Here is a 21,482-nt window from a genome sequence, read left to right on the forward strand (position 1 = left end):
TGTGCTACAAGAATATTTACCCACATTTTAATCAGTTCCCTCACCAATTCCACACTATAAGGAAAGAGGTTATTGTGGAGGGCTCAGATGAACCCACTAATACTCAAAATAATTCTGTATTATTATCTTTCTTATGTAACATTTAAATAATCTTATGAAATATGTGCAAGTTATTATATGCATTATAATACATTCATTATATGCATATGCATATACTATATGTATACATATGACATTTCTTCTTCAAAACAATACTGTAAACTCAATTTGCTTTAGACCTATATATGAACAAACAGGATGAAAAAAAAAATCCCTGCAATGTTACTTTATGATAGTAAAGAAATTTTCTGCCATCATTTGATAAGACTGAATTCTTCAAAAGGAAAGATAAAAACTGAACAGAAAACTTGGCTGAATTAATTCTTTAAACACAATCACAGTGCCAGCACAGGACATTTTTTTCTCCCTTCTAGTTAAGCTCGGTAATCCTTGTACCTTTATAAGAGAATTGTTACCTGTAAGATAATAAGATAAGAGGCAGCAGTGTCCAAATCCTGAGCCATCAAACATTCCTCAAACAAGTCCTTGGGGTTTCCCACAGCTGCAAAAAGGTAATTCCACAGGGCATATTCAGTCTTCCTGGCACAATGAACAACTGTCTGCAGGAAGAGGGGGAACTCGGTAATAAATTTTGCCACAGTGGGAAGCAGAGGGTCGGGAATGGGCTCCCGTGAGGTAGCTTCTTCTTCCAGCACTTCATGGAGCATGAGCTCCAGCACATGAGGAAAGTAAGGTAATGCGGCACAGGACTGGGCTAAGAGCAAGGCTTGCTCCCCAAGGTTCCTCACCAGCAGCTGACGCAGAATGTGGTGGAGGTAGATCTGAGAGGTTCTCTCCACAACACAGAAAGGGAAGAGCACCTCCAGCTGTTCCTTAGCACTGTTCCGAGCATACAAACAATCATAGAGTAAAGTGTCATTGACAGCACCAAGGACTAATGCATCTTCAAACAGAACAGCCAGGGGGTAAATATTTATGTGGAAAGGCAGCATGATCCGCTGGGACAAGAAGGAATGGGGCTTCCGGTGATCCCTAGGGAAGAGAGGGAGCCAAACTTTCATCCCTGCACCCCCACAGCTCAGCCAGAGGGCCTCCAGAAGGTGACGCTTTTGTTTATTTGCTCGACATGTGGTCCAGACATTTTCAACAGACTGGGCTAGTACAACAGGAGGGCAGAACGGCAGCTGGAGGAGGAAAGACAGAAACCAGTTTTGTTCTCATTAAACTTGCAGATTCTTAAGTTCCTAGGCAGCGGTTTCCTAAGTCTTTCAAAAAGATTGCATAAATTTGGGGGAAAATTAGGGGAACCTATTTAGAGTTACTAATAGTGTACCTCACCTTTCAAAGTATGTCTATTTAAATCTAAAATCAAAATAACCCCTCATCCTTGACAAACCTCACCAATTTATCCTGTTTTTCTATTAGAATTTGCAAATAACAGGTAAGCAGTACCATCTGGCATACAGAACATTTTATTATCATTTTAGGAACTTATCCTTCACCCTTTACAGTTTTACACCCAGAGACTTAAGACTAATTTTATGCATTTTCTCAGTTTTCAAATCACAACACTTGCCACTTAAATTCTTCTATTCCTTCATCCACCTCTCATACTTTTTTTTTTGGTGGAAGTACTGGGGTTGAACCCAGGACCTCATGCATGCTAAGCATGTGCTCTACCACTGAGCTGTTTCCCTCCTTGCCTTCCCATACATTCTTAATGTTCTAAATGACCTGTGTTTTACTCACAAGTTTCCTTTGGTTAGGGTTACTGTCCTTCTCCCGGATCTGAGGGCCTGATCTGTCCCTCTGCATCATGATGAGCTGTCCTGCAAGATTTAACATAATGCTCTCTGCATCACGAGCCTGAAAGAAAAATAAATTGGATTCATGCTGATTTGTAGGTATGTTTTCAGCATTCCCCTCAATCCATAAGGTTTTCAGGTTAAACAAACAGCAATAATGAGTGTGTACTATGTACAGCCATTCTGTTAAGCTCTGTAGGAGTACAAGGAGCCTTCTGGCTAGGGTAGATCAAGCTTAACACAGTGCAATTAATGAACAATGCAAGTGAACATAAAATTCAGGGCAGAGCTGAGTTTTCTTGGAAAAGTAAGAGAACTTCAGAAGTTCAGAAAAATGAGAGATCACTTCACTGACCCAGCTTAAAGGATGAGGTAGGACTTGAAGGATGGGGAAGACACACATGAGTTGGAGCAAAAGGGTTGGTACTTTAGTTGAAGAATGCAATATAAAGGACATGGACACAGGACAGAACAGGGATAGAACAGTTCTATCAGGAAAGTTAAGAACAATCTGGCTAGATGAGGGAAATTGTGAGAAAAATGTTGGATGGTAATAGACCTTCAAGGAGGGCTTGGAAAGTAGAGGAAAAAACAGGAAATAAGCCACTAACTATGGTTCTTGATTAAGGGAGTCAGTGGTGAATTTAGGAATGAAGAAAACAGTCTGCCTTTTTATTAAGGAAAATTTCAATCAAACTCCAAAGCAGAGAACCTAGGATAATGATTTCCCTTTGAACCCAGCTTAAAGTTTGAGAAGCACTGTTTTAAAGTGAATCTCAGCTATCAAGTCATTTTCACTTGTAAAGAGGAAGAGCATTTTGATTAAAACAAAACAAAAGCTTACTTATATTCTAGACATGAGGGATATAGAAAAATAAAGCTGAATCAAAGATGATTTCAGGGTACCGAATCTAGGTAAGGTGCTAGAGAAACTGAGGTTATCACTGATAGAAGTCAGGAGGAGAAATTAGTTTAGGGAAGGGAAAACTGAAGAATTTCATTTTATGTCCCATTAAATTTGAAACAATCTTAAAAATTTCAAGTAAAAATGTTGTGAGATATGACTAAACCTCAGATAAATATGCCAGAATCATAACTATAAAGGCGAGGTTGATAAACCGAAAGAAACAGATGAGTTTTCTGAAGCAAGGTATATATGAGCAAAAGAGCAGAGGGCCGCTGTCTAAGCTTCTGAAGTCAAGATGAGAAAACAGGAGAGCACAATGTCATATAAACCAAAGAATAAAAAAATTTCAGGAAGGAAAGGATGATTATTCAGACGACACGGGATTGTGTCCCAGCTTTGACTCTTGCTGGCTGGATAAATTTAAGCTGCCAATATTATTCAGGGTTCAGTCAGGAAAACCACCACCACACTACGTATGTATTCTACTTGCAAAAAATACTCAGATATACAAAATACTCTTTCATACTGCTTTCAGATACAAGGGATTGTGCATAAAGAAATGGCAAAAGTAAAATGATTATGAATCAATAAAAATGTAAAAAAATAAAAAAAAACAAAAAAAACCCAAAAAAAACAAAAAACAAAAAAAAAAGATACATGAAACATAAAGAACAGGAGGGAAGAAAACAGTAAGAATATTGAAAACTGGAAAGCAGATGGACTAATGATAACTGACTGGGCACAACCAGGAAAGCTGAATCCTAAGTCTGCAGTGGAGGGTAGGGGGGAGGTGGGGAAAGCAAATAAATTACGTTATAGAACTTTCAAATAACCCACAAAGTGGGGAACTTCAGGTACCTCTGAAAATGGAGGTGGAGGAGATTAAAAGAGAATAATTGTTTGAAAGTCTGTTTACAATATCCTCCCTACAACTCTGTCCTACTCTAACTCCAGCAGAATATCCCTGAAGTTCTGATCTCTGGAGAAAGTGAAATAGAGGGAGTCTGGGTCAAGAGGCACAAGCATATTTGAGGGCAGGAGTGTTTTACTGAAAATAGGGTAATTAAATAATGATTCACTAACTAAATGTGAAGACTGATAGTCTTTTTCCATTGCTAGAATCTCAGAATGTTGGCAGATTCTTCTCTGAAGAGTGTGATCTGCCCAAGAGAATAGAGCTAAAATATTAATGTTTTCAATTCTTTGTTTTGGGTGACCATTCTGTGCATTGTAAGATGTTTAGCATTCCTGGTCTCTACCCACTAGATGTCAGCAGCACTTCTTTCCTAGTTGTGACAACCAAAAATGTTTCCAGACATTGGCAATGTCCTCAGTGGAGGGGGATAAATTGCCCCCAGGTGATAATCATTGGCCTATAGTGATTCTCTACAGTCAAACAGCCCTATACATGAGTTTCCATACAGCTCTGTAGTACTGCTCTCTTAAATATAAGCAGAGTCAAAATTCACCAGACATCCAAGGAAAAATGAAGAAAAAAAAAAAAAAAAAAAAAAAAAAAGAAATGGCAAAAGGGTTTAGAAGATTCACAGACTTCGTCTTTCATTTTTGCTTTAGACCATATCCAGCTAGGTAGTAAGAATGACATGAACTGTTGTTAATTTACAAAGTAGAAATTAAAAAAAATAAACCCCACAAAATCTCCAAGCAACTGTCACAAAGCTTAAGAACTTTACTTGGAAAGAAGTCTCCAGTTCCCTATACAGCACAGAATGACATGAAAGTAAAAAGCTTAACATCTGTCCATTGCACACGAGAAACAGTGAAAAACTTGGAGACAGGAGAAGGAAAAATGGAATTTAAAAGGTGTGTGGGAATTATAAGAGCTAAACCACAGAGGAAAAAGAAAAACAAACATGCAATCACAAGAATCCAAACAGAACGACAGTCTGAGGACTGGCATAGGGACAAATGCGTCAAACACTTCAAAAGACCTTAAGAGAATTTCCTGCAATTCACAAAAATATGACTAATGTTCATAATGACTACTTTCAAGTTTTAAGATGGTAAATTTCACTACATTTTACACTGCCTTATTTAAAAAAAAAAAAAAGCAAAATACTACTTCTTCCTTTAGCTATATCCATGCAGTCAACATTTTCTACCGATAATATTGTAATATGTAAGGACAGGTGACCACGACAGCCCTCTCAAGTTCAACTCTAATGAACTTTTCAGAAACTGACTAACATAAAAGCAGGGACTATATGTATCCTCAAAATTCTAAATTTGAAGGAACCCAACATGCCATCTCTTACCCAAAAACCCCTGGCAGATGATTCTCTTTGGGAGTTTCAGAGACAAGGAGCTCACCTCTCCCATGAGCGAGGTCATCTTACAGTTGAACAGTTCTCACTGCTGTTTTGTTGTTGTTGTTGTTGTTGTTGTTGTTGTTAACTTTTAATATTAAATCAAGACTTGCTTTGCTTTTTAAATCTTGGTCTTCTCTCTTCTCTTTGTAAAGGGTCCTCTAAAAAGGGAGCACCCGGTACTATTGATGCCACTGCCTGCCTATTATATCTAGGGTACATAAAGAGTCTCCCTCCTTTTTTGTCCCAATGTGGAGACTTCAAACATGATCAGAAGTACAGAAAATGTATAATGAAACTTCCCTCCCCCCAGTATTCCCATAACTCAGATTCACAATTACCAAGATCTGCTCCATCTATCCCTTTTTTCTTTTCACTTATTTTGCCAAAGTATTTTAAGGGAAGATATGCCATTTTACCCCTATAAACTTAACAGGCATTTCTAAAATATACAGGTATTTGCTTATATAACTACTATGCCAGTCTTTCTCATAAAATTTACATAAAATCTAAATCTCATAAAATTTACAATTATCCCTTAGCATTTCTATTTAATATCACTAACTGTTTTATTTATTTATTTTTGTGCGTGTGAGGGGGATTAGGTTTATTTATCTATTTTCAGAGGACGTACTGGGGATCGAACCCAGCACCTCATGCATGCTAAGCATGCTCCACCCCTTGAGCTATACCCCCCCCAATATGGCTAACTGTTTTGTGACAGTATTTTTTTATAGCCTATTTAAATCAGGATACAAATGAATTTATGCATTTCATTGTTACTATGGCTCTAAAGTCTAATTAGAAGAATCTTTTCTACCCGCCACCCCACTTTACTGCCTTGTAGCTTTCCTACAGAATGTTATTAAACTAAACCTCCATCCCTGTGTCTTCTGTGAATGGAAGATTGACTCCAGAAGCTTGATTCAATTCAGGGTTAATGCTTTCACCAGTAATTCTTCCTGTGAACTTCAGGTTTATGTCACATCTGGTTCTCCCACTTTTAGTACTGCTAAGATTGATTAATAAGGTGTGGGCATGACAACTTGATACCTTCATTGTAAAGTTCCCCATCAACCTTTCATTGGTTTCACCCAGTGCTCACCACCCAAATCAGTTATTTAAGGGCGGTAAAATAGGGATTCTTTAATTCTTACATTCCTTCCACATCTTTTTAGCTAGAATTCTTCTGTAAGACGTAACATTTCCTTATCAACTGTGACTATCTGGTTACCGTGAAATACAGTTTGCAGAGAAAAATGGGACCTATGTTTTAAAGGCAATCAGTAGAAGTGCCTTAATAGGAAGTAAAAGACAGACTGAGCGGACAGGGATGACAGATAAACTCATACAGAATTTTCCTTTGAAAATGGGTTCCACATTGACATGAACTTTGGAAACCACTGGTGAAATGGAAGGAGGCTTGGAAAAGAAAGTTTTGCAACCGGGGTCCTGGTGATACCACTACCTATACAGTAACTTCAACCAGAAGCTATGGGACTATCCTTCCTCCTTCCTCATAATTAACTAATGAGTCCTCTATACGCCATATTCATTCCACTTCTTTCTATCTTCTTTTACACTGCCCAAGTTTGGGCTGCCAACACCATTCACCTAGATCATTACAATGGCCTCTCAGCTACTCTCCCTACAACCAGTTTTGTCCCTCTCTGGTTCATCTTCCTCCTTAGAGTAAGCATTATGCAGTTTAGATCTAATAATATACAGGTTAAAATACTTAAAGACCAAGTCTAAAGTCCATACGATCAGTAAGACACATTCTATGTTCCAGTCACTCTGAAATTCTTCCAATTCCTTGACTGTGTCATGTTCTCTCCCATCTACGGGCCTTTGTACTACTGTTCCCTCTGCCTGAAATTCCCCTTCTTTACTTAGGTAACTGCCACTCACTCTTCAGGTTTCAATTTAAGTGGTACAGAAATCTCTTGACTGCTTAGACTACTACTCCAGGTTTTTGTTATACACAGTAACCTACATTACTTTTTGGTACACACACCACAATTGTAATTAACTATGTGCGTAATTATTTCTTTACAGTCTGAGCAGAAACCACATTTGTTTAGTTTGCCACTGTAACTCAGGACCTCATACAAGGCAAATTCTATACACTTAGTATTTATTTGCTAAATAAATAGACCCTGACATCAATTTAAAACACAAAAAAATGAAATGAAAACTCTCTAAAGAACTCTCATAATAGAATGGTACCTGCTGTGGCATTTTCAAGGTGATTCCGTTCTCCGTACTCACTGATGTCAGAGTGACAGATACTACCAGGAAAGGGTGAGGAATGTAGCGCGACATGGAGACTTCCTGGAGAACCTGAATACCTGCAGTATTTGAACTGCAAAAAAAGAGAAAGAAACCCATACATCTCAAAAACATGCTAATGTGGTTTTTTTCCCTTTTCACTGCTAGTAGTATGGGATTTTATCCTTTGGAGGCCCCAAATGCCTTCTATCTATCATTCCTCCTCCCTAAGTATCCTTCAAGTAGCAGACTGACAAGGCTGAGACATTAAGGACACATATAGAGATGAGGGAGAAAGGAAGGGGATAAGATGTACAAAGACATATAAAAACTGGCAAGAAGCTATAGGAATGGCTTAGTTGGTTAAGAAATGGTTGAGAAAGGATATGGGTTCTATCGGAGGCTAGTAAGATTTGTTAATTTTTATCTTTATATTACTTAATTATTAAAAGCTACTTCAGCAAATACGCACTTCATGGCTATTAAAAAAAAAAAAAGAAGGGAGGAGGGTATAGCTTAGTGGTAGAGTATGCACCTATCATGTGTGAGGTTCTGGGTTCAATCCCCAGTAACTCCATCAGAAAAATATATAAATAAACCTAGTTACCTCCCCCCACCACAACAAAATTAAAAAAAAGAGAAACAAAATACATGTGAGAACAAAATAAAACTCAAGAGGTATGTTAGGTCTAAATGCTGCAAGCCAACCAGACGACAGGAAGAACACAGGCAATACATAGCAGCAACAGGACTGCTAGTTTTTCCTGCCGCAGACTACAGCCATCTAGCTCAGTGAAAATATAAATGAGTCCACTACGCTCACGCTTCCTAAGGCCTTAAAGCTGTAGAACTTCTACAGATTTTCTCAAGTTTTTAGAACACTAGGATAGTCAGTAACCACTTTTTTTCAAGATAGTGAAAAAAATTAGTATTTAAAGGTTTAAACCCATCCCAAACCAGATTTTTTTCAAATGACTCCAGGAAGATTAGCTAAGAAGTTAGTGCAGGTTCGTCTATTTATTTTAGTAGTTAAAAAATAACTACTCTATGAATACCACTAATTAAAATTTCTTGCTTTTTCAACTCCTAAACAAAGGAAACTAAATACAAAATTAGAACAAAAAGTATTTTGAAATGAAATTAAAACTACAGAGGAAACATGATAAATAGGAGCAAAACGTGATTTGTCATATGCTTACCCATCAGATTTTCTTTCAATACTGTAAAGGCATATTGAACAGTCTGCTCTAAATACTATTACCATGTCCCGGAAGACACTAAGCAGTAATGTTTCTGCTTGTGCTTTGGTGACATGAGCAAAAGCATTGTCCAGATTTGACGTTCGCAAGTAAACTCTGAGCTTTAGAAAACAAAAATGAAGAAAACTGTAAAAACGAGATATCTACCACAGATGACTAAATACTTTAGACATGTTTTTTATCTACTGACTTTTCTCAAGTAAAAGCAGTTAAAAGACAAACCTGAGCTTTAATAGCAAATGTATGTTTATATTTTGACAAAGTAGGCTAATTCTATAAATAACCAAAGGGTGAAGTGATCAAAACTGTGAAGGTACCGAAATCCTCCTTTTAGGCCTGCATATTTAGACCTGATATAAGAAGATTAGTAGATTTCTCAAAAAATAAATACATAAACCAATAAATTAATAAATCTTTAAGGACAGCCATCCTTATAAATTTTTCTACTTTTAACTATTTATTATGCACAAAGTTTATTACAGAGAATATCTAACAACTAAAATTCTTAGAAAAAGTTATCACAGAAGTCCTGATCATCCCTTTAAATTTTTCTAAAGTAGTAACCTGAAATGAAATCCCATTAGCTACAAGTGCCAAATTCTTGATTAAAAAATGTTTTGTTCATTTTCAATAATTATTTTTATATAAAAACAAATAGTGCTTAATATCTTCATAATATAAAAATCTGTTATTTCTGAGAGAACAAAAACTTACCTCTTCTTGACGATCACTTATGTTGTAACACGCAAGGACAATAAAGTCATTCCACCAGGCTAAGCCACCAGTCACAATCATATTTTGCTCCTTAAAAGAAAATTTAAAAAACATATTTACCTTTATTATTCCTGCCAGTAATACCTGTAAAATATTTTTAATGAGACAATGAAAGCTCTATTTCTGCTCTGCTCTCTATCCTCCTCCTGCCCCCATTAAGTATTACTCTAGGGACTTTATTAATGATTCATATCCTATTTTGAAAAAACAAACATCTGTAAGACAGAAAATACATCATTCAAAATAAATGGGTACCACGTAGCATCATCATTCCACATTCCACAGACCTTGGTTTAAATTCTGGCTTTATCTTTATCAGCTGATTGACTGTGAATCCTAGTTTTCTCTTTTTTAAAAGGCCAAGTAACAATAGTGTCCTCATTGGACTATTATAAACAACATATATGAAAGCACCTTAAAGTGCCTGGTACACAGTAGGCTCGTATTAAATGTTAACTTCCTTCACTCTTCCTCCTATTTGATTCTTGCAAAATCCAACTGAGTATGTTTATATGCTACCCAAATATTTATGTTGGACACAGAGAGGCAGAAAATGATTTCAAATGTTGTGGAAATCTATTTTCTGATTTTACATGATGAATTCTACCTGGAATTTAACAATAAGTCCTCAAGTTAAAGAATTATAGTGTCTGATTTTAGTAAGAATTAACAAACTAACTGTCTCAATACAAAATCCTTTATCAAATATCAAGTACTTTATCAGAACTAACACTTAGACATAATCCAATGTCATTTTTTAAAATATTTGGTTCTATTTTTTAATAAGTAAACAGCCATTTACTTTATGCTTATTTCATATTGTAGTTCTCTTATACTTTGAGAAACAGGTTTTTAATTTTAAAAAGACTAACCTGGGTAATATTTCCGAAAAGCTTCCATTTTTTGGTGAGTAAAGAGTAATGTGCAAAACCAAACTTGCCAACCACAGCAATATTCTGTCCAAGCTTATCAATAGCTGAAAACTGATTAAAAAGTAAAAATTAAGTTGTTATTAGGCATAAAGAACTGAGGATTGTGTCAGGCAAGTAGACAGTGTTTGCTAAATGAATTAAGTGTAAATTGCTAAATTCAATAATTTGAATATGTGCACACAAGTTACACTTGATCAAATTATAGATTTACACTAAAGATGTACAAGTGATCAAGCATTGAAATTTTATTTTCAATGCACCCACTGAGAGGCTCAATTCCCAGAATACCTCTTGCAGCAAATGCTATCCAATGAAAGTTAACACCAACACAGTAACAACTCACCCGTATAGGCCAATTGCTCTCTAGATAGGTACTGGAAATCTATAGAAAATAACACATTAGTTTGGTAAGACTTCTGAAATGTATTTAAACATAAAGCACTTAAAGCATTAACATCATAATATGAGGTTAATTTTCCTGTAATGTTTGAAGCATTCCCAAATAATGGGTATTACTAGCAGCCAATATTTCACATCTCCTGTTTTAACCATTTCATTACATGTTTCTAGACAGGTTTTCCTCTTTTTTCTCTATATTGTTTTTGTTTGTTTGTTTAAAACATTGAACACTCAATAAATACAGAATAACGGAAGATTTTTAGAGCAGCACCCACAAGGGCAGCCAAGAATTGTGTAGATGAACACAGTTTGGGTTTGCTGATCTGAACCATCCCAAAACAACCTTATCTAATAAAATTAGAGCCTCAGCAAGAATTTTGTTTTTGTTTTTTTTTATGGAAACATCCTTATTATTTTTACATTTTTTCTGATTAAAAAAAGAAATGCACACTTATAAAATTTAAGCAACATAAAAGTGTATAAATTGAAATTCTTCTGTTGTATCATTTTTCATTGCTCAAGGATAACCACTGGTTAGTTTTCATTCTATTTCTAAACAAACATCCATACGCATGTAAGGGTGTGTATAAGCTACGACTTTTTCTTGGGGTGTTCAACTTACTCATCTACTAGTAATTTTAATATATAACAGATGCTAACTCTTTATCTGCAACAATAAGTAGTAAATATATCTTGCCATGTCATCTGTCTTACATCTTTGCACATGGTGTCTTTGTATCACTGTAGTGAGAATTTTAAATTTAAAAAAATCCCCTGTGAGGTATCAGTGTAGATTAAGTCAAGTCTAGCTTTATTGAGACTGTGATCTATTAGCCTGCTGGTTAAGTAGTTTTCATGAGCATGTGGTAAATGCAGGGTGAAAATTCACAGAATGACAGAACAAGGTAAGAATCTTCTGTTTCTGAAATAAGAGAATCTTCAACTTATTCAAATTTATTTTCATTTTACTCAAAGAAAAATTACATATGTAAAAAAGGAAAGCCAAATTAAAGTCAAGTAAATGCAATCAAGTCCAGTAAGAGTCTTTGTGTAATGTGAAGACAAAACAAAAATCAAGTAAAAATAATATGCTGAAAACATCCCTATTAACCCTGATAAAATTTATTAATAAAACTATTTCTGTTAAGATTTCACTTATTATCCAGTAAGTCAACCTAAAATCTAAGTAAATTTAATAGTTTTTAGTACATTAGGAAGTTCTTAACCCTAGTGCTGGTTTGTGGAAGCCTACCTTACAGAATTAAAAATAGCAGTGTCATGATATATAGGCTTGAAGAATGCTTAACTTGTACCTTAGCAGATATAGTGTATCATTCAGGCCAACTAGTAAAATTCACTATGATGGGTGAAATTCAGTATGATGGTAATCTGAGGTAATGATAAGGTGGCAAAATAAAACCTGAAAGCAGTTTTCCAGGAGGCTGTGAGTGAAATTCTTTTTTTGGATGAAGAAAAAGAGTCACTTGAAGAAGAATGTACCTGGAGTACAACTGAGCTAGCCAGCCATGATGCTAAAAAGAACCCTCACTTCCCACAAACCTTGGTGTTTCCTGATTATTTATGAAATGTGTAGGTGGGTAAAGCGGGAAGCGAGGTATCACTGCCAGAGTGGACTCCAACATGAAGAGTTTCTAATCATGGGAACCACGGTTAAATCTTACCAAACAACACACTCTGATAAGTGTGCCAGAAATGGTAAACAGTTTACTTTCAAAACTCAAACTGTAAGTTTAAAATGAAGCTTTATTTCTCATGCAGTTTTGTGCCTGAAGATGCTATGAAATGAGAACAAAAACTATGATTTTCACCAGGAGGTAACCATTACCGATCTGTCACCTAAACTTTGAGTTCTACCTCTAGTACTGAGAATAGGAAATAGCAGAAGTAAGAAAAGAGGCAACTAATAAATAATGAAGAAACTCAGGTCAAGACTGCATACTCAGGGCACAAGAGTCTTGCCATATCACTGGGAAACTGAGTGCTATGGTAGAGAATCTCTACTTTTAATATCTTAGGATTTTTCAGTTTCTTGAAAAACCTAAATTTACCTTTTTCCCCCTTAAAGTTACTCTGCTAAAACCTTGTTTCCTACCTAGACTACTTTTGTCTCTAACTGGTGAGACTGTGAGAGCCACCACCCTAGCAGATCTGATCTGTGCCAAATACCATGCCTGGAATGTTTGATACACGTTGTAGGAATGAGAGCAAATCATTTATAAATGAAATGGCTCTTACAATCCTCTCTATTGACCTCCCTAACATAATGCCTGATACATTAACCTTGCTTCTGACAAGTATGTATTTGTGTTATTTTAAAAGGGAAAAGCATAATTAACACAGAATCTTCTGATCAGGAAACTAATGTATAAGGTAGAAAGCTTAAACAAACAAACCAAAAAGTCCAGTAGTCTAGATGAAGAACAAACAGAGCAGTAGAATTAGCTGGAGCTCATTTGATGAACTATAAGCTGTACAAGAAGCATATAAAGTATAAATCACACAAACAAAGCCACTTTGATGGAGGATGTGGGCACTTATCCCAGACAAGAACATACGTTGAAGGGGGAATTAAACAGGCATCCATGTTCCTTCAGGGAATATTTACTAATTAGCTAACAAGTCTGGAAGGTAAAGCATTAGTATTATATGGACAGTGCAAACCACCCTACCAAACACCATGACAACACTGCATTGACCCATGTGGCTGGAGTGCCAGCAAACAAAGCAGAGGGCAACTCCAAGTAAAAACACTGCCAAATGTGACAAACAGGCACATTCTAGGTTTTAGCTCACGGTCAGCAATGTATTATATAATTCAACATTTAGTACCTAGGTTTTAAAATAGGTTTGACTGTTACTTTAATTTATATCATGGTAAGGATAGTCTGTCACTACTCTGCTGTGTGACTTTGGGGAAGTCACCTAACTCCCTGAACCTCAATTACCTCATTTATAAAATCTAGTTGGACTACATGATTGTTAAGGTCCTTTCAGCTCTAAAAATTCTATGAGTCTATTATAGCTTAATTTTGGGGAGTACAACTCTGGTATTATTTTGATTAGTTTTAAGGAAATTGAAACTATTAGGTAAAGCTAGAGTTAAACAAGTTTATCTTTCTGAGTATTTCATATATCTAAATAGCAGAATGACAGAAGAATCTTGCTAGAACCTGTTTTGCCTGAAGTCATAAAAATCAGTGTTACATGCTTCTAATATGGGATACTACATAGATGCCTACAAATCACAGAATCACTGAATTTTTGAGCTGGAAGGAAATTCAATTTTTGTTATTGCCTGATGGATTTTTGAGTTCCAGACCTACCTTCTGTGATCCTCTGCTCTACTTGGCTCTCTGGCAACACAGACCTGGCTAGGCAGAACTGGCATTGATGCTAGGTCAGTGTAGAATGAATAGTTCAAAGTATGGGGAAATGAAAATAGCAGAGAAATGGCTATAGGAGAGAAGGGAGCAGTGGAAAATTTTAGTCAAGGAAGTAGCTGATGCAGTTTTATTTAATAACTGTTACTAATTATAAAATGGTATGTACATTGTTTGAATTTTATGAATTTATTAATGTAAGTTATACCCATTTTATTTTAGTGTATACCACATGTCAATGTAGGAGATATTCCTCCTTTTATTTTTCACACAATGACCATTCTTCTATCTCTATTATCTCCAAAGTCAACTGAAAATAACATGGGAGCTGAAGTAAGCTAGTAAGGTAAAAGTATAGAAGGCAGAAGTGAGGCAAAGAATTGTGGAAATAGAAACTGCCTAAAAGAAACTAACCCAGAAAATTGGCTCTGATGTACCTAAGACTCTTTGGCATCAAGAGGGGAAAGAAAACACTCAGGACTTTGAAACTGTTATGAAAATATCTTTCAAGAAAGTTCAACTAACTAATTTACCCCAATTTATTTGGTATCAAAACTCAGAATTAATTTCCATGTTAAATACCAATTTACCAGAATTACTAAAAGAAACTACTAATTTAAAAGTCAGATTGAGTAAATAATCTGGAACAAGAATAATAAAATTATTAACAACAGGGTTCTAGACTAATCATAAGTCTGCAATTTGGGTCCAAAGTCAGGCAATTAACCTCTGTGTGTCCCCATCAGAACTACAAAGTCAGCTGGACAAAGTGCCAATCAATACACTTTCCATGAAATTACTACACTCTTGCTTACTCAAGTCTACAGAGTTAAATTTATACAAAAAAAAAAAAAGCTAGAAGTTAAACAGTTTTGCACAGTAAGAGGGCAAGGCATAAACTTCCAGTTTTTTAAACTGTTCACTACTAATGGACTTAAAGCAGGTGGGAATACAATCTACATCAAGTGGAAAGAAGGAAAGAAGAAAAGAGGACAAGAGCACAGAAAAGCAGAAGAGAGAGACGTGACAGTCAAAAGGTTAAAAAGTTTCTCAGTTTTCTAAAGCAAAATATGAAATACTTCAAAATCTGCTCCAGGTGCTATCTTACCAAGGACTAAGTCAATAGCCGACAGCATCTGAAGACTTACCTGTACCACGTGCCAATGCCGATGACCAAGTAAAGTGCTTAAACCCTGAGTCTCTAAACTGCCTTCTGCAAACGGGCTCTTTTCCCGACTGGGCCTATGCTCAGAGTGTGCTGAAGAACTTCTGGGATTCTGGGTTTGAGAGGCCTCACCGCAGTTCAAGTATAAGCGATCCTCCCCCTGAAGCAACACTTGCTCTTGGTTACTCTAGATGGAGGAAAAAGGAAACAGGCGGGGAGGAAAGCAAATAAAATAACTCAATATTAGGTAAGGGAAAGGAAATAATACACTGATTTAGTTTTACTGTAGGAAACGTACCATACATGTCAACATTGTTCACAGAGGACAAGACTACATGATGATCTCATACACTGTTAAAGTAACAGGCAACATTTTAATGATCACTTCCCAGTGTAAACAGATTCTTTGTTAAAGTCTGTTTTATTATATAAATCCAAAACACTCCCAGGCTTACAACTGCTATAGTAGTATCCCGTTACTACTCAAAAATGGCAAAGCTATTAGAGATTTTCATTTGAAAACTGAAGAAAACTATTCATTGTCTACAGTTTACAAACTAGTTTCACATAAAATATCTCATGAATGATTGTATGAAAATACATCTGGCTAGTTTGTGTGTTTGCTCATTCATATGCCCACATGGCAGGAAGAAGGAGTGGATTAAGAACAGGGATAACTGGATGCTGGAGGACCTTTTAAACCATGGGGAGGAAGAAAAGTAGCCTGTATCTGTGGTCCTGGTTCAGACCGAGTCAATAATCACTTGGTGAATGTTTGGTTAGTACCAAGGAATGTATCAGGTTCTGAGGATATTTAGATAAAAAGATAGTTTCTACTCTTTGTGATTATGTCCTGATTTTCAATTAGAAGGCCAGTGTTTTCAAACGTGGGCATATTATTATTCCTGACTATTCAAATTAGATCAGCCCCTCACATTTCCATTGCATTCCAAATGTTGTCTTGATATAAAACTCAAGGGTGCTTCTGAACTATTATTTGGGAAGAGGAAGGGGAGGAAGAAATACTCTACTCTTGTTTTTCTTATTCTTCCACTACAGTAATAAGGTCTGAGATCCAGGGTATTTTCGTTCTTTCTTAATATGTTGTAAATTTTAATCAGAAACTGGCTGCACCAAACATTTCAAAACCCGTTGGTAGTACATATTAAGACACGATCCTAACATGTAACATACACTATTATTATGTATCAACAACATATGTTATTTTGGATTGATAAAACATGAGAAGTTTGTATTATAATTTGGGGCAGTGTTTCCCAAAGCAGGATCTTAGGCTAATTTTCTTCACAGTATTCCCTAAAAATTCATAGTTAAGGAAGTTTGGGAAACACTGCTTTTTATATTCCAGCTCCTGGATTTTCATGATGCAAATGAGCATACTAAAGACTGGAATCCTGTGAAAAAGAAATCTCTAGAGCTTTGTTTAACTCTTTAATTTCACACAAGAGAACTTTTTCTTATCCTATGTAATTGTAATTGATATTTCTCAAAAGTAGTGCCTGGCAGAACATACTTTGGGAAATGCTATTCATACAAAGATCAAATTTTATTCAAGTTATTCAAGTAAATCTGTAAACACTGCTTTCCCTCAAGTTGCTTGTGACCCTATTAAAAAAAAACTGCTCAGAAATAAAATTTGGGGATAAATTTAATATAAATTAAAAACAAACGTACAAATCATAGAAAATGTACAAAAGAAGATAATATGCCAACTTTAGTAATAAACTCAACCTATCTGTGTCATAAGGAAGTCTGATATCCTAATACAAAAACCACTGGAAAAACCCCAGAATTTTAATTAAACTTACCATACATGGGTTTACAGTGAGTACACTCTTGATAAACTGAAACAGTAGAATGCCAGGCTGTTTAACTATACTCTTGGAGTCAGACTCATTTTCAGTATTTTGAGAAGCAAATCCACTGATTACCCATAGGTGATAGCCTTCCGCACCCCAGCTCTTGGAGAAGAGGAGAATAGAGATGGAGAAGAGCAGGGAAAAAAATCAAAGCAATAAAAAGCTTCTTGTTATTTTTTCCTAGTTTCAAATATTCAAATTCTGAAATAACCAACAACAGCATTATTAATGACTTCTGAAGGTTGGAGAAACCATGACAAGTAACAAAGACAAGAATCATACCTACATCTGCTACATCTTAGACCTCTAGTAGATGCTCTCCAAGTAGAATAATGAAAACACTACACACCAATCTTAGCTCCAAATCCTAAGAAATGTATACTGCTCTCTGTAACTTCTACATTACTTTAACGGTCTCTCAAATACAAAGAAATACCTTAAGAAGAGAAGATCCATATTACCTAACTGAAGCCTGAAAGGCACCCAAACAGATGCAGTGTTGTATAGAACAAAGAACGTTGGATTAGAAGCTATGAGCCTAGGGCTTCTACTCCAGTTTGGCTACCCTTATGTTGTACCACCTCAATCAAGCTATTTGGTCTCTTGAGGTACAAGTTTCTTCCTCTGTAAAATGAGAAAGTTCAAATAAATTCTCCAGGCCCAGTCAATTTGAATATTCTACAACTAGATTCCATGACAGTTAAAAAAAAATTTATATTCTTTGAGGTTAGTGATTCCTAATCTAAAAGGTCAACAAAATAGTAACTGTGGGGAGGCAAGGGCCACGAATTATTGCAAAATTTCAAAAGCTTAATAGAAGTTTTACTTTTCCATGATAAAAGTTGCACAAGCTAACTAAAATGCTTAGGTTCTTAGTTTGTGATTGAAATGCCAACTTAGGCTGGTAACATTGGTTGTTTCGTACCATCCAGAAGCACTGATTGGCAGTCACAGAAATGGTGTCTGAAAACTTATTTTAAAATGTGAAACTGAGGAAAGACATCAAATGGGATCCTTGGTGGTGAAATGTTGGGAACCACTATTCAAGGAAACCATGGTGGTTTTAATTCTTTGAGAAACCCATGATCAGAAAAATGTTTTCCTCTATGGAACAGGAGAGAAAGGTAGTAATAAGCCTCACAGCCACTAATTTCACAAAGATGGCACACAAAGGGCTATAGTAAGAAAATGTTTTTATGTAAAGACAGGGGTTACACCTCACTGTTTTCCACGGAAACTTTTGAAAATTAGTAAAAATATTGTTACAACAAGGACTACAGTTCTCTTGACATACATCTATGGAAATTTTTAAAAATATGCTTAAATAATGTACAAGCACATGTCCTCCAGGAAAAGCACCCAGAGAATTTCATGTTATGTTAAAACAGAGGAGGCCATGAGAAATAGGTGCTGTTGAGTCACATAAGAAATGTAGGTATGCTTTAGAAAAACAAAGGCCTGACTGGAACAGTCACTATGTTTACAAAGATGACAGGGGCTTGCTGGACACATCTATGCAAAACAAAAGTCAAATACTGAAAATTGGGCAGCCTCCTGATTTTAAAAAACATACTTTTATCAAAGTAAGAACAGTATAAGAGTTTGCTGAGACTAAAATAGCTTTATGATTTTATCAGGTCAACATGAGAAAAAAAAAGGAAGAAGAAAAATCCAAGTTTTTCACATTGCATCAGTATTTTATAGAAAGTACTTACCATAGAGTTAATCTTAAGGGGGTCTTTTTTGGTACCATCAGACCTGTAACTGAAACAGAATAGAAACTTACTTAAAAAGTCTTTTAATTGCGTATAATATTTAGCTTTAATTTTTTAAAATGGATTTTGTTCCTAAAAATAGAAATACATAATAATGAATAAAATGAAACTCCTGGTTAATACGCCTAGGTATATCACGGAGACATAGTCTTCCAGGTCCCAAGTAAATTCTTGACAGAGTCGTGCAGTTTGGGAAGGTGTGTTGATTACGTCAGGACTGAGATTCAGAGTAGTATAGGAAGTGGGCAGAGATATCAACCAAGTTCTATCAACCCACTGAATTAACCCACATTAAACCAATGAGACAATGCAATTTTTCATTTGCTATACTCATTTATGTGTATTGCTTACCACTCTTATTAGATAACAAGCTACTTGAAGGCAGAATCATGTCTGATTTAGCCTTGAATCTAACATATTATCATGTACACAACATGGGTTCAATAAATAAAAGCATTTTTATTGAATGAACAGTTTAAAGAGGATGGATGTATGAGGACTCAATACATTCTGAATAAATTAACTCTGAACCTTACAAACTGTTTCGGGTTAAGAGTCAAATAAGCCAAAATGATGTAAGTATGATATCAAGTTTCTGTGTTTGTGTATTGTCCAGGAGATAATGGAGTTATTTTATCTAAAATTTATCTTTATTGACTCACGCAAAATCTCCTCCAAGTGTACAAATCAGCTGGGCTCCAAATACACTCCATAAAGAGAGGCCTCCATATTCCCAGGTCACTATTACAACACTATTGTCAGGAGACCATCTGACCAATTTAACAGCTCCTGTTTTGTTCCAAATGTCTGTTAAAAAATTATGAGAAGGGTTAAAAATAAACGATTGCTTCAGAAATACTTAGTTCTTCTTTTTTAAACAGCTGGTATCTTCAAGTTGAAACAGGGAGAAAAGCATGTTGGCTTCAAACAATGAGATAAATTCTGCTCACTTAGAGCTATTTAAAATCAGTATGATCATTAGCCTTGACTTGATCTAAGCAGAATAAACTCAGTACCCAAGTGACACATAAGACATGAAAGCTGTTTTTGGCCACTATTAGCTTGAATAACTACAACTGTGTAGTCTTAAAAGTCTCTGGCTTTGGGCAAATCAGTTTCTGTAAAATGGGAAGAATAACTGCCTTGAATAATTCAACACGATGTCAAAGTACTTAGCAAAATACGAGGAGTTTTAAAATGTAAAACAGTATTTCACCACCATCTTCATGCTCCATTAGCAGTATCAGAGGGATCCAAGTGAAAATAAATTGAAGTTTAACCTTACATTAGGATTAAGTAGTAAGCTCCAGCTTGAGTACTATAGGTGCTTACATCTTTTTTTAAACAAAGTAGTTCTTTTAACCTCATATATAATTACCAAAGGAGAAAATTTCATTTTCTTGTAGTAAAATTCAAGTTCCTTTATTGCAGAGTTAAATGAAACATACCAGCATTTCCCATCAGCAATTCAAAAAGATCTACTGTATCACTTTCTTCAAAATTAAAATTCTTTCTATATGCAGTATTAATAAATTTTTGTTATCAGTACATTTACCACAAAGGGGAGGTACGTAAGTTTTGGCCTATAGAAGACAGGCTTGGTTAACAGGGTAAGAACTTTTTTCCTCTATGTTTGAATCTTCACATTAGCATTTCTCCCCAAAATTCATGTATGTGAATAATTGTGTTATTTATGTAGATAGAAAATAAATGGGAACACGCATAAGAAACATCATATCTTGTTAGTATACTTTACACGTATAGGAGAGAAATTTAAAACCAAACCACAAAGAAACATACAAAACCAAATCAAAGTTTACAAAATGAAAGCAATTCCATGTGTTTAGAAAAAAAAGTAAGGCTTAGATGTGTACTCACTGTCACAAAAAGATATTAATGATCACTGGAAAGGACAGGTTATAAATAGTATTCCTATTATCCCATATAAAAAAGATATACAAATGTACATAATATACGTATTTTCCAAGCATTATACACACATTAAAATATAGTTGCAAAGATATACAACAAAAATATTAACAAAAGTTAATAATTTTCAAGTGGCAAAAATATGAGAAATTTATCTGCCTGGTAACCTACAATGAACATGGATTATGATAATCTGCATAATGAGAAAAATGTTACAAAGTAATCCAAAGACTTTCTGTTACAGAGATGAACTTCTAAGAAAGAAACGAAGGTCTCCAAGAGCCAAAAGAAGAGAGATAACTGAAAGGGAGATTGGCTAGTGCTTGAACTAAGGCAGCCAGGGGTGGGAGGGAAGAAAAAAAGATTGGAAATATAGGGACAGACAGTTAGGATGGGACCTAGCAAACATGAGAGAGCAGGGGTTTTCCTGTTCCAAAAGAGGATTATAAAAAGGATTTCAGGCCATCATGAGTCGAATAATCAGGATGGAAGCTGCTGAATTATCTAAGGACTCCTGAAGTGTTGCAACCTGTAAAAATCAGCCAGGGGAGCCAGAAGAAAACATGGAAGCTTGTGTCTGTTCAAGATGTAGGACAAT

General features: G+C 35.6%; 1 protein-coding gene across 5 annotated transcripts in view; it reads right to left on the reverse strand.

The window, feature by feature from the left end:
* RIC1 (RIC1 homolog, RAB6A GEF complex partner 1) overlaps positions 1–21,482 on the reverse strand; it is a 103,001-nt gene that overhangs the window by 10,445 nt on the left and 71,074 nt on the right. For 4 of the 5 annotated variants that reach the window (XM_015242579.3, XM_006208147.3, XM_015242577.3 and 1 more), the window contains 11 exons: positions 19,618–19,762; positions 18,896–18,944; positions 17,130–17,282; positions 15,284–15,487; positions 10,679–10,717; positions 10,276–10,386; positions 9,344–9,433; positions 8,570–8,730; positions 7,329–7,464; positions 1,810–1,926; positions 516–1,244 (listed from right to left, as the gene is read on the reverse strand). In XM_015242579.3, the coding sequence (XP_015098065.2) occupies positions 516–1,244; positions 1,810–1,926; positions 7,329–7,464; positions 8,570–8,730; positions 9,344–9,433; positions 10,276–10,386; positions 10,679–10,717; positions 15,284–15,487; positions 17,130–17,282; positions 18,896–18,944; positions 19,618–19,762 (1,934 nt within the window). The remainder of the gene's footprint in view (positions 1–515; positions 1,245–1,809; positions 1,927–7,328; positions 7,465–8,569; positions 8,731–9,343; positions 9,434–10,275; positions 10,387–10,678; positions 10,718–15,283; positions 15,488–17,129; positions 17,283–18,895; positions 18,945–19,617; positions 19,763–21,482) is intronic. The other variant, XM_072959479.1, reaches the window with a different exon arrangement.

The sequence above is a fragment of the Vicugna pacos genome, chromosome 4 (genome assembly GCF_048564905.1).
Source record: "Vicugna pacos chromosome 4, VicPac4, whole genome shotgun sequence".
Lineage (NCBI taxonomy): Eukaryota > Metazoa > Chordata > Mammalia > Artiodactyla > Camelidae > Vicugna > Vicugna pacos.